We start from the raw sequence: 13,979 nt of genomic DNA, 5'->3' as shown, positions 1-13,979 counted from the left end.
CGTCAGAAATTCAAACCAATCCCAAGCATATCAACATTCAACAATTTCAAGTTCCTTGTTGGTAGATTGCAAGTTTGGAAACATTATGGCATTGGAGTTGGTAAGATTTTTTGAGTCATTTACATGGATAAATATACATGTATGAGCTGCATTATCCCATTACAGCATTACATCTTTACACACTTCATTTAAAGATAAATCATAATGAGAATTTTTCCCCATTGAGAGCCTCAGTCTCAAATGAGATGAAGATCAAGGTCACGTAATCATAGAAGTTTGTGTCTTTCAATAGTTCAGACGCGGGTATTTTATGTCTTTTCTTTTTGGATTTTTCTAATGAATTTTCACTGGAAACTTTACCGGTGAGTTATCATAGCAACATTGCTATTGTAGAACATATGTTCTATTTGATTTTCCCATTTGGGAGGTTTTTTTTAGCACATAAGACTACGTTCAACACGTGTTGATCATGATGCGCTGGACCTGTTATCAGTGACGTCACTGCTACAGGGTGCCATTTTGCTTCTTGAAGTTCTTCATGCCATGTGGTGTGAAAGAATACGCAGTTCCTAAACTCAGATAACATTGATTTATCGCTAAACCTGTATTTTTTAACATGGCTAATGAGCCGGGGACGTCGTACATGCGAGAGTCCGACAGTTTGGACATTGTCGATCAGGTTGACGACGATGCAGGTCAGGATGAGGAACGCAACGTGCAAAGGCACACGACGCAATCCAAGTCGAAAATTCATGAGCAAGCTCACAGAAGTTCAGAAAGAACTTCAGGACTTGAGATCGCAAAGTAAAGGGGACACATCGAGAAAACGCGGGCGGAGTATGAGTACTCGTAGTTCGCCTCCCCCTGTTAAGAAAACAACAGTGAAACAGAGCAAAAGCTGTAATCGATCGTTTCACGAACTCAGTGATGATGACTCTGACGAAGAGACTTCAGATAAATCGGACGCTGAGGACGCACTGAATTCCCTTATTGAGGGTGAAAATTGTAGCTCGTCGGACGACGATGAAGCATCCGCCTTGCACGAATTATCAGAATTCTTTGGCGATGAAGACAAAACTAGCGAGCCATTAAGCCCTGAGTTGGCTTAAATTATGGAAAAAATGTTCACATCAAAAACGAATTCGGAGAAAATAAAATAAATCTCCAACAAATATGACAGGCCAAAAAACATCAACAATGTCTTTGCACCAAAAGTAAACAAAGTAATATGGGAAAATATGTCTGCAAAAAACAGGGCAAGCGACATTAAACTTCAAACCACTCAAAACCTGGTGGGTAAAGCTATGATCCCCACTTTGAGACTGTTTGATATTCTCATCAACACCAATGCTAAGAAAGCGATTGATGTGAAGAAAGCAAAACAATTGCGACATTTTGAAGTTTCAAAAATGTGTGTTTTTCACAATTTGTCCCTCAAACGGAGGGAACAAATTATTCAACCAGAGAGAAACAAGCAATTCGTAAGCTTATGCTCCGCTGAAAGCTCATCCGAAAACCTTTTTGGAGATGATTTAGGGAGCCAGGTCAAGAACGTGCTAGAAGCAACGAAGCTTGCACAGAAGATATCAAACAAAGATTACAGTGGAAAATACAGAATTCCAAATTCTCAAATAATTATGGGAAAAAGCCAAGGCATGGAGCTGGAAAGAATAATTCTTTTTTGTCCAAGCAGTTCAGCTTCAACAAGAAAAAGAAGAAGGGGGAAACAAATCAATAGAAACAGATGAGGTTAGTACTTGCATGCCTGAGCATATGTACACAAATGTAGATCAAATGGCTGTGGTGAACACACCTAAAAATTTTATTGCTGGCAAAATCAAAAATTATTTTGATAATTGGTGTAAATTAACTCATGATAGTTGGATTCTTGATGTTGTTAAAGGCTACAAAATTGGCTTTATTAGAGAACCTTATCAAGTGTGTTCACCAAAACCATTAACATTTTCGGAATCTGAATACAAAGCAGCTCAGATAGAATTAGATAAGTTTTGTGTAAACAAATTGTAGAAAGAGTCTGCAATATGGATGAATGTGAGCGTAAAAATTCTTTTTATTCAAACATTTTTCTTCGTCCCAAAAAAGACGGATCTTTTCGAATAATTTTGAATTTAAAAAATTTAAACCAATATGTTGACAATTGTCATTTTAAAATGGAGACTTTAAAGTCTGTATTGTCGCTGGTCAAATCGAATTGTTGGTTTAGTGCACTAGATATTAAAGATGCGTACTACTCGGTGAAAATTCATCCAGATAGTAGAAAATTTCTTAGGTTCAGATGGGAAAACAGAACATATCAGTTTACTTGTTTGCCTATGGGACTAGCAAGTGCTCCTCGTGTTTTTACTAAAATCATGAAACCTGTTTTTTCTGAACTCAGAAAATTTGGTCATTTAAATGTTATCTACATAGATGATGTTTTGTTACTGGGCAATACAAAAAATGAGTGTGAAGATAATTTAAAAGCCACTATAAAGTCACTAGATAGTCTTGGTTTTACCATTCACCCAGACAAATCTCAGTTTCACGCAAGTCAAAGTATTGTATTTTTCGGGTTTATTTTGGACTCTTCTTCAATGACTGTTAGATTGACAGCAGATAAAGCTCAATCTGTCAAAGAATTTTGTGAAGTGATTTTGAATAAGAATGAAGTATCAATAAAACAGGTAGCACAACTTGTGGACATGTTTGTAGCCTCTGAACCAGGAGTGGAATTTGCCAGATTGTATTATAAGAATTTAGAAATTGAAAAAGATGTAGCTCTTAAACTCAATAAAGGGAATTTTGATGCACACATGAAAATTTCAAATCAAAGTAGGATATTGATCAACTGGTGGTCCCTTAATGTGTGTAAATCTTTCAAATCACTAGTTAGAAACCCACCAAATTTTGTTTTTAAAAGTGATAGTTCGAAGTTTGGTTGGGGTGGGGTAAATGAAGATTCAGGTGAAGCTATTAGTGGTTTATGGATGAAAACACTTGTGAATCACATATAAACTATTAAGAACTTTTAGCTGGGTTTAAAACCATAAAAGGACCAGGAGAGAATTTAAGAGACTCGCATGTTCGACTGTGTATGGATAATTCTGTAGCTGTGTCTTATGTGAATAAGCAAGGAGGCAAGATCTCAACATTGAATGATCTAGCTCATGAGTTATGGCTTTGGTGTATAGATAGAGACATCTGGCTTAGTGCAGAACATGTTCAGGGTGCAACAAATATTATAGCTGATTCATTATCCAGAAAAAATGTTGACATGGAGTGGAAACTAGATGAAGTGGTTTTTCAAAAATTAATTAATGTGTGTGGAAAGTGTGATGTAGATTTGTTTGCATCAAAAGACAATCATCAATTAGAGAAATATTTCTCTTATACTCAAGATTCAAATGCTATAGGAGATGATGCATTTGCACAATCGTGGAAAAATATTGACTGTTATTTATTTCCTCCTTTTAGTGTCATAAGCAGTGTCTTGAAGAAAATCGAGGAGGAGGAAGTACAGTTTGCATTGTTGATAGCTCCAGTGTGGAAGACCCAGGCATGGTTCCCGCAGCTGCTGCACCAAGTCGCAGGTCCTTGCTATCTTCTACCAAAAACAGAACACCTGTTGAAGCTGCCGAAAGATCTGAAGCGGCAACATCCCTTGACCAAGATGAAGATGGGTGCGTTCAGTTTGTCCGGCAATGCTTACATGGTAGAGAGTTATCAGCAGACACTATCAACATTATCTGCGGATCATGGCGGGAATCCACAAAAAGACAATATAGGGGTTATCAACAGAAATGGTTGCAATTTTGTTGTGAAAAACAGAGTGATCCATTTAATGCAGATATAAATTTAGTTTTAGATTTTCTTACTGAACTGTATAAGAAAAACCTTGGTTATAGTGCTTTAAACACAGCAAGAAGCTCATTGAGTTCATTTTTGTCTTTGTCAGGTCAGTCTAATACGAAATTAGGTGATCATTTTTTAGTTAAACGGTTTATGAAAGGTGTTTTTCTGTCCAGACCAACTTTACCCAAGCATCAATTTACATGGGATGTAAATAAGGTTCTAGGGTTTCTGAAAACTTTGTCACCTGTACAAGATTTGTCTTTGTTAGATTTGTCAAAGAAATTGGCAATGATATTTGCTCTTTTGTCAGGACAAAGAAAACAATGTTTACATTTGTTAGATGTTAGAAATGTCTCAGTTAGAGATGATATGTTGATCATTAGATACGGTGATTTGTTAAAACAATCAAAGCCAGGACATCATTTAGATTAAATTTGTATTGCTGCTTATCCAAATGATGTAGATTTATGTATAGTTAATGTGTACATGGAATATGTTCAAAGAACTATGAAATTGAGAGGCTCAGGATCTAGACTGTTTATAAGTACTCAAAAGCCTCACAATTCAGTTTCTGTAGACACTATTGGTCGTTGGATCAAAGGGATTATGAAGAGTGCAGGGATATACATTAAGTGCTTTGCACCACATAGTACAAGATCAGCAGCAACTAGTGCTGCAGCGAATGCTAAGCTGTCTGTGGATACAATTCTTCGAACCGCAGGATGGACAAGTGATAATACTTTCAGAAAATTTTACAACAAACCAGTGAAACTTTGCAGTGATTTTAGTAATGCTTTACTGGACAGTTTTCATTAAGCATAGCATAATGCTGCATGTTATGTACTTAAGTGAACAGATTTTTCTTTTATTGTAAAATAAAAAATGTTCAACTCAAATATGTGTTGAGAATTTTAAATCTCATTTATTTAATGGTGGAATGATGTTTATTGGGTCATCAACTCTGAAGTCTCATTTGAGACTGAGGCTCTCAATGGGGAAAAATTATAAAGTTAAACGAGACTTACCTGGAAGGTGAAGTTTGACTGTAATTTTTCCACCATTGAGAGACGTAGGGATCAAATGCCCAACCCTAGGGATTTTTTCTAGTCCCGCTCTATAATTTTCTGTTACTTAATGCCCCAATAATTATAAATACTCCTCTGAATTATGATTACGTGACCTTGAACTTCATCTCATTTGATCCCTACGTCTCTCAATGGTGGAAAAATTACAGTCAAACTTCACCTTCCAGGTAAGTCTCGTTTAACTTTATAATTCTATTTCATGATAACAGGTAGTACCATTCCTGGAACAAAGTTGCAAAACATTATTCCATATTCCTTGAAAATATGGGAGGAAGATAATTCTGATGTCCATTTCCATGCCTTTCTCTGCAAACCTACAACCAAGCTGGAGGAACAAAACATTTTCACATGTACACATGAAGGCTGTGTGAAAACCTTTTGCAGAGCAGAAGAACTTGATCAACATCTGTTAGTTGGAGACTGTCACTTGAAATTGCAAAAAGAGAGAAGCAATGACTTGGTCATCCGGAAATATGCTAAAATATTACAGGAGGAAAACCAAGAGCATTATACATTGAGCTGTATCAGTAGAGAAAGGACAGGTGACAATATCTTAGAAAAGGGTTGGGGGCTAAAAGAAGGAAGAAAGTGTGCAAGATTTAGTTAAAAGCAGAAATCATATCTTGAAAACAAATTCAACATTGGCTTAAAATCTGGTCGAAAAGAGGATCCTGTGTCAGTTTTCGAGGAAATGAGAAGTTTGAAAACTTAAGATGGAGAAAGGGTCTTTGCATATGAAGAGCTCCTGACAGCACAGAAAATTGCAGGGTTTTTTTTCGAGAATGTGCAAAAAGTCCCAATCAGCAATCAGCGAGTCTTTATTTGACAGTATTCACAACATGCTTTGATTCATGTATTGTTAGATGCACTGTCAGGTCATTTTATAAGCATTTTAAGTTATGCATATTTACACTATAATTGTTGCAGACTGTGAAAAAAGCATTTAATTCTTATTTTGGGTTGTCGTCGGTCCTATAACCCACCAAGCCATGCAGACAAATTGAATACTGCGCGTTAGCGCGGTATGATAATTTGTCTGCACGGCTTGATGTGTTATAGGACCGACAATATACAACAATAAACATTCATGCAATGCTTATATTTATATTTTTTTAAACATTTTTAACTTTTTGACTTGTCTGCAAATGTTATTAATACCTTAAATTACTGTATAATACTAAGGGTAAGTTCCAAATGATGGAAGAGCCACTGTAATAACCACAAGGGTTAACTTTGATTTTCGCTTGTTGCACTTTAACAGCGTTCCACGTTTGTGACGTCATAATAAAACTCTTCGTTTAACCTTTCAGTACCCTGTGTGTGTTTCAGTGATATAACTGCAGTATATAGTTTTCCACACATTTTACATGCAAAAAATATGTGGAATGTAAATATAGAATTATGTTTCTCAATCAAATGTACAAACAGATATACCAGTATCAAACATTTTCAAGATTTTATTGTTAATGTGATGTAATTCATGTACTATTTCTGCATATATTATAAAAGTCACCATTTGTTACCATAGTAACCAGATGTCAAATTGAAATAAAATACTCGGTTATTTTCAGTACAACACAATGAATATCATCAAAATCTGTAACAAATTGTTTCCTGTATTCATTACAAACGACAATGAATTATTTTGAGGATTGTTTTCACAGTGTTTCTGATTGTTTTTATCATATGAACTTGAACTTTGCTGTCTTTTTTTTTTACTATATGGTAGCATATCTGATGAAACATTGAACAGTTGTTATGGCAACTAATTCAACTACTACATGTAATTGTGAAAAGAGGAAATTTTCTTGAAATACTCATTTATTTGTTTGCCATTTTAAGAATTGTTACTCAGGTAAAGCTCATTTTGCATGCCATTTTACCATGTCATAAGTTCTGAGAGTAGCCTGTTCTAAGGGGACCGTTAGCGTCAGTATGGAGTTGCTGTGGCAATTTGTAAAGTTAGAGTATTAAATGATATAAGACTAATGATTATGATGTGATGATGATGTTAAAAAGTTTTAAAATGACAAGTTTATGAAATGAAATAGTTTTGATATTGTGGTGACAACCATTTGATTTGGGTTTGTTTTTGTTTTGGGTTGTTTTGGTTTTTTTGGGGGGAAGGGGGGAGGGTAGGGGTAGGTGGTAGGAGGGAGGGAGTAAATAAGGATTGTCAGAAATTTTAGATTCACTTAGTGCACCATTGCAGTGTTTTTGTTTCTTTAGTCTTATGTAAAACTTTCGCTTTCAATTATATGTTGTAGTAAGTGTTAACATTTCATTGAACATACATGTATTTTAAGGGTTGTTGCTATGGCAACTGGTTTTTTTAACATAAGATAATAAAGTTTAAAGGCACAATATAAGTTAACTTCAAAAATAAGAAAAATTGATAATTGGTTGGTAAAATATCTATAAATTATGATGAACTTATACATATACCACAAATATAAAGTTTTCATAAATTTCCATGGCAACCATTTTTTAAAACCATGTAATTTTATTAAGGAAAAAAACACATCTGCAGTTTTTTTTTATATTTTATACATAAAAAATTAAATAAAAAGAATATATAAGTTTAATTAATATCAGTCGATGCATTTTTTGGTAATTTATGTCATCAAATGGCTCAAAACTGAGTTTTTTCATAAATGCTTAAAACATCCAAATGGTAGTTTTTCAACAAACAAAATAGTATATAACCTATTCATGGCTTGCCGGTATTGTGTTTTATATTTGATGTACTAAAACTAATCTTTATGTTAGAAGAAAGTGTTTGGTACAATAAAAATCGTGGAATTTTGTTTTTTTCTAAATCAAAATATGGTAAAAATAGTGATTTTTGGGTCCTGGACGCCATTTTGGGCGGGTTGTCGTTTCCATGGCAACGATACCTAAAATTAGCAATTAGCAGTCAAATTTGCTGAAAGGGTATCAAGTTATCCCTATATACCAAATTTCATCAAAATCAGTGTATGTGTGTTTCCATCACTATTTTAAGAAATTTTGATGCTTACAGAGAATGACTCTTAAACTTTCACTGTGACGTCATACGTTAAGATCTATAATGCTTTGTTTACGTGTCTCAACTCAATACGAAGAAATGTAAGCTTGTAAAATATCTCTTGAGTCTCCACAAAGCTTGTTCAGTACTCAAAACGTGTCTTCAAACCGCAAGGCGCCATAAATTACGAATTAAATGTTGGCCATTTTTGACATTGATTTTTGGCATTGTATAATAGGAGAACACATTAGAGAGCATTATGGGACGTTTACATTAATCTGTAGCTTTAGCACGCACTGGTTCTTAAAGCTCGCTACAAAAAATCATAAACACAGTATTGTTACTAGAAACTACCTGAACTGATTATATACAAAAGTGTCAAAGATTGAGTACCTTCCACCTTAAGGTACATATTATGCAAAAACAGAACAAGTTGGATATCAAACTTAATGCATAGCTTTAAAGCTATACACGCTTTAATTTGCGTCAATTTTGAATAAAGGGGAAAATGTATGTGTTTGATTACTAATAAAAGTTACCTTTATTCTGTTAATTATAATGCTCAATTCGATCACGTAACAAATATATCAAATATTAAACAATAAAAAAATATTTATTTTCCTGCCAGGAAAGTAATGCCTCCTCGTGAATATCAATCTATCACGTGATATCGACAGCTAAATTTAGCCTATCATACCAAAACTGGTGAAGGGTCAACATCTTCATAATTGTGATAGTTTCACAAAGGAAAGGATATTTTCAGTAAAGCATAAATTTGTCCCGATATACGAGTACAAACAAAAGGAAAAAAATACAAGCCTGTGAGTAGATATGAATACTTCCTTAAAAAAAATGACGTAGACCTGTGTTTTCCCCCTATGTGCTATTTATACATGTAGATCCTATAAGTGTTAATGCAGAAGTAAGGGTATCGTGAATGGCAAGCGTATTTTACTCATTATACATGTATGTATTTCAAATTAACAACTGTTAAGCATATTAAAAATCAAGTTGGATATTTAATTAGGCAAACAATAACGACCACCTAGTTCTCCGCGGACATGCGCAATGAGGTCGGTTTGCTCTTCCTTCATCAATATTCATGAAAAGGTATATTTTCCTGGCAGGAAAATAAACAATTAAAAATATATATCTTTGTAACGAGATGGAATTCACCCTTGTAATTTACAGATTAAGGATAAGTTTTATAAGTAGACAAACACATGCGTTTTCACTGTCATTCAAAATTGACGCAAATTATAGCGTGTATAGCTTTAAGATTAAAAATAATTTTCTTAACATGACTGGAATAAACTTAAAGAGGAGGTGGAGGGGAAAAGGTGATTAAAACTTTGCGAAAACTACACACAAAATCTACAATGGCAGAAAATATGAAAGCAGAATCCATTAATATTTTAAGATTGATAAATACATTTTCTTATATGACACACATTTCACAAGACTTAGTGTTTTCTGTCATTCTAGAAAGTTTTTATTTCCGTTCGCTCCAAAAATAACGCTTGGCTAAGTAAAACGTTGCTTACGTTGTTCCACTTAATCTGTTTTTGAATTTCACAAGTTTACATATTTTTAATCGACTTTATTTCCGATTGCCTTTTTGTTCTTTTTCTTATAGCTAAAACAACACTGTAGTACAATTATCGCATTTTCAGGTATACTCGCTTGTATATTAAAGCTTTGTGGACACCGGATTTAGATTTAATAATACCTTAAGAATTCAAGGAAATTCAATGGGATTTAGTGTACTTAAAATCAATCAAACGGATAGGAGAACAATATAATTAGAACAACACTTCTTTTTTAAGGCGATTTTCATTAAATACAGCGAGAAATAATCGAAGCAAGAATTTTGTTTTATCTTCAATATGAAATCAATCTTACCAATGTAAAATATCGATCTTCTAAATCATTGGTTTTGTGTTGTGATTCGTTTGATGATTGTCAATGGATGTTTTAAAAATTGATGATTTAATTAATAGTCCCCTACCGGTTTTACCTGAAGGGACTTTAGCTTTCCTCTGCGTCCGTCTGTCTGTCTTGCCCACTTCAGTTTTCAACACTTTTTTTCCTTTATGCATTTGAGGAATAATATGAAATTTGCTGAACAGCTTCAAAATGTCAACCTGCAGATCACTTACAGTTTTGTAGCGTCTGGTTGACATGTTTTCGAGAAAATTAATTTTTAATATTCCAATTTTTTAATGTTCGGGTTCGTTATCGGGTTTTGTGTGTATTGAATAAACGAGGAAAGTATGTAGTTAGTAATAATATCGTGCATTACTTGTACCATTCCTTTTACTGTTTCTAACAAACAAATAAGTTCTGTAAAATAGTGTCAAGCATTGTGTTTAATCGACAGGGTTTTTTTGTATTATTTTTACTATCGGGTTCGTTATCGGGTTTGTCACAGAAGACGGTAAAAATGATATTCTACATAACAGTGCAATGTTTTCAGCAAATACTTGGCAAAATTACAGGATATAAAATAAAAAGTATAATTTTGCCCATTTTTTTTTTAATTTCATATCAACTATCAACTATGTAATTTGAATTTCCTCTGTTCTTTTATCTCTGATTAAAGCATAACATCTCGATTATAATAATTAGGGAAAAGATATATGCTTCGAAGCTTTCATAGAATAATAAAAACCGGTAGGTGACGTGTATTGCTTATGCAATACTCTCATAATGCTTGTTTCTCTAGATTATTTGATTGAGAGTATTTAGTATAACCTTAGAAAAAGAAAGAAACAAAATATACTATAGATGATTACCGAAACATGAATACCCATCTTAAATATTCACGATAAAAAGGGTATTGGGGACAAAACTACGTAATTGAAACTGTGCAACACTAGTACTCTTCAGTAAATGTTGAATTCAAATGATTTATTAACAACAGTACATCTAAATACCATCATCAAAATGTGTGACATTTTCTTCTGTTCAGTTTTCCATATTCCTAGATACATGTACTGAAAATTTGATTATAATAAATTTCTTTAAATTCTAAAGGTTTATAAATTTTAGACGCAACTCGCTGCTTTGCAGAATAATCTGATTTATTTAGAATGCACAAATGTAAAGTATATTATAGGTACATTGTGATCATCATTCATGGTAATGTTGAAAATGATGGGTTTTTGCAAAGCATTGCTGGCGACATCTTTGCTCTTAAAGATAAATAATCCAATCTGCTTTATTTTTAAAGCTTTTAAGCAAAACGTTGCTGATATAGTAAGCGGCTGGAAATTGATGTTGCATAATTTGTGCGCTTCTGAACGCTTTCCCAATTCCAACACGAACATTCCCATGGTCCCACTGGACCCAATACCTCACATACTCGGTGTTTGTGAGGTAAGGTGCGATGTGTGTGGCGAAGCAGGTACTTCCTGCAGTGAATCCATCTCTTAAACAATTCTTTGCCATTGAAAAGCCTTCAAGAACAATCCAGTAGCCAGGTAACGCTGTTGTGTCACCCGAGGACAAACCAAAGTAGGCATCATTAGAGGCTTTAACAGCAAACTGTATGGAAAACCTGCCTAATAATAGAGGGCCAATATCAATCCAAGAGCCGTCTGTAGTTATATTATATATCTCTGTAAAAGAAAAATAAACATTTAAATTATTCCATCCCTTTCATATATATATATATATATATATATATATATATATATATATATATATATGTGATTAACTTCACATTTACATAAGAATTCAAAATTCCTTGAGTGTTTTAGCTCTATTGAAAAATGATTTAACTTGCAAACAGTATCGAATCGTAGAAAAGAATCTGATATATGCCCTTAATTCACAGAGAAAAGGACCGGTAGATATTAATACCGTATATCCGATAATTTTCGCGATGATCTAAATTTTCGCTTTTTTTCGCGATGTCTTGAAAATTGCAATTTTTTAAAAATTATAATTATATTCTATATTTTTTTTATATCGCAAACGAATGATTTGCGCAAATTAAAAAAGATACACATTTCCCCCAATTTCGACACGCAAAAACCCGGATATGCGGTATGTTATAGCTCATGTTTGCCAATGAAAAACATATTTTAAAAAAATATATTACATTTAAATAAAAAAATCTCAAAACAGCAGAGGTAAAAAAAAACCCAGGTGAAACCCCATCTAAAAACCCATGAACTGAAGGATATGTAAACTGTTACATGTACTTACTGTTGCAAAAATGCCTCCATCCTACTGCCGTTATCAAAGTTTCGTGTTGGAGATTGAATTTCAGGTGGCATGTATCATGAACCAAACACTTCTGATCGGCGTTATGACAAGAAAATGATTCTCCGTTCATCATTTTTGCTCTTGTGCCACATTCTATACACCCGGTTTTTTCTCTTTGGTGCATCACCCGAAGGTTGGTGTATACATCATTCAGTTCTTTAATTTCTGACCAAATAACTTGTTCAGTTGTATCAGCACACGTTACGAACAACAGTAAAAGATGAATCTTAAAAACCATCCTAATGCAAATTGTCGGTGAGAACGACGTCACACAGTAAGACTTACTATTTTTTTCACTTTGAACAGAGACCCAGTGCCTTTAAAATTTAGTTTCTACGACTGATGGAAACTATAGTTGAAACTGTTTATATCTGCCAGAAAAATCATTGATTGATTTTTTCCTCTTGGTTTACGTTTACACAATAAAACGAAATCGAAACAAGTTTAAAAAAACACTGGTCTAGAGTGAAATATGCATAGATTGCGTAGTCTTAGTTAAAAGTCAGACAATGAAAAAGACAGGCCTATGTCATATTGCTCTGTGACACAACTACCCAAAGTCAAAGTTCTTTTCAATCAGAAGACCTTGTTCTAACCGATTGTTACATCTATTAATATAATTCTTCTTATCCTTTTTAACCTGAACATGTCACATATCTTTTATAATCAGTGCGCAGTATGCAGTCGTTCAATTTAATTCATTAATTTCTTTCATTTTTTTCTTTGAACTTGTCCGGATTTTTTATATCAGCACATATCTACCAAACGGTAATGATGTTAAGATCGAATTGTGGAATGATCATTCGCTTACTGTTTGCAGGACCCTTAGCTTCAATACTGTAGCATTCTCCCGAATTTTTTTTTTTTTTTTGGGGGGGGGGGGGGGGGGGGCTACAACTCCATATATTCTCTGGATTGGAATTTTGTCTGAAATAGTATATAAATGACAATAACATTTGCATTTCTTACCTGAACTCAAACGTTGTAGATGGCTATGGCATATATTAATTTAAAAATAGCAAGTACAGTCCATGTATCGGTTATTTTGCGGGCATGTCAACAACGCAAGTTGAATTTGTCCGCCATGTTTACTGACCTTGACCGGTGTTATTTTGGAACAATAAGAATTCAGGAGCGGATCTTGAACTGAATATAGGAATTCCCCTATTTTTAAACATAACTAACGCTGTAAATATTAATTTTTTCAATTTCATATCATTTCCTTTAATGATGTTTTAGAGATAGAACGAGGTAAGATCGATTTTTTACACTAACATTCATGTTACATGTATCAAGCCCATCAAAACTTCAAGTGCAAATCACGCGAGGACTGTCATGGCTGCTGGAAAAGACGACTGGTAAACATGCTGATCTTCTCAGACCGATGTCAGCCGCATTAAAAAAATACCATTACGTAGATCCTGTGAAATTGTAGCCCTCTCCAGTAAACATCAGATATAAAGAAAATCGGAGAGGGCTACGTTATTGCAGCTAGCAAGACCCTCTAAGCTCGCAATTTGATTATAATATACATGTATCACTACCCTAGTATAAAAAGGTTGGCATCAATCGCCCAAATTGGATAGAATATTCCAAACAGGTAATTATGACCAAACGAGCTATCTATAAAAATACTGCAAAAGGTCTATAATTCCACGTGTCTAAAATTTCATTTCCTGTGTTAGTACCTTTCACGGTGTTTTTAATTTTACAGCCAGTCGGTTTCAATTTAAATGAAAATTGAAAAACATATGTGATATGTA

The 13,979-nt window shown here is 33.9% G+C and overlaps 1 protein-coding gene and 1 pseudogene across 1 annotated transcript; one reads left to right on the top strand and one right to left on the bottom strand.

Annotated features, from left to right (window-relative positions):
- The first annotated feature begins 616 nt into the window (after positions 1-616).
- On the top strand, positions 617-3,610 carry LOC128157683 (uncharacterized; annotated as a pseudogene).
- A 7,221-nt stretch (positions 3,611-10,831) lies between these two features.
- LOC128157685 (uncharacterized) lies at positions 10,832-12,964 on the bottom strand. Its single transcript, XM_052820280.1, has 2 exons — positions 12,157-12,964; positions 10,832-11,564 (listed from the first exon to the last, which is right to left on the bottom strand). The coding sequence occupies exons 1-2, from the start codon at positions 12,452-12,454 to the stop codon at positions 11,140-11,142; spliced, it is 723 nt and encodes a 240-aa protein (XP_052676240.1). The 5' UTR covers positions 12,455-12,964; the 3' UTR covers positions 10,832-11,139.
- Between the last annotated feature and the right edge of the window lie 1,015 nt (positions 12,965-13,979).

Source organism: Crassostrea angulata, chromosome 8 (genome assembly GCF_025612915.1).
Source record: "Crassostrea angulata isolate pt1a10 chromosome 8, ASM2561291v2, whole genome shotgun sequence".
Lineage (NCBI taxonomy): Eukaryota > Metazoa > Mollusca > Bivalvia > Ostreida > Ostreidae > Magallana > Magallana angulata.
Note: the sequence above shows the minus strand (reverse complement) of the source record. Positions and strands in the feature narration are given on the sequence as shown.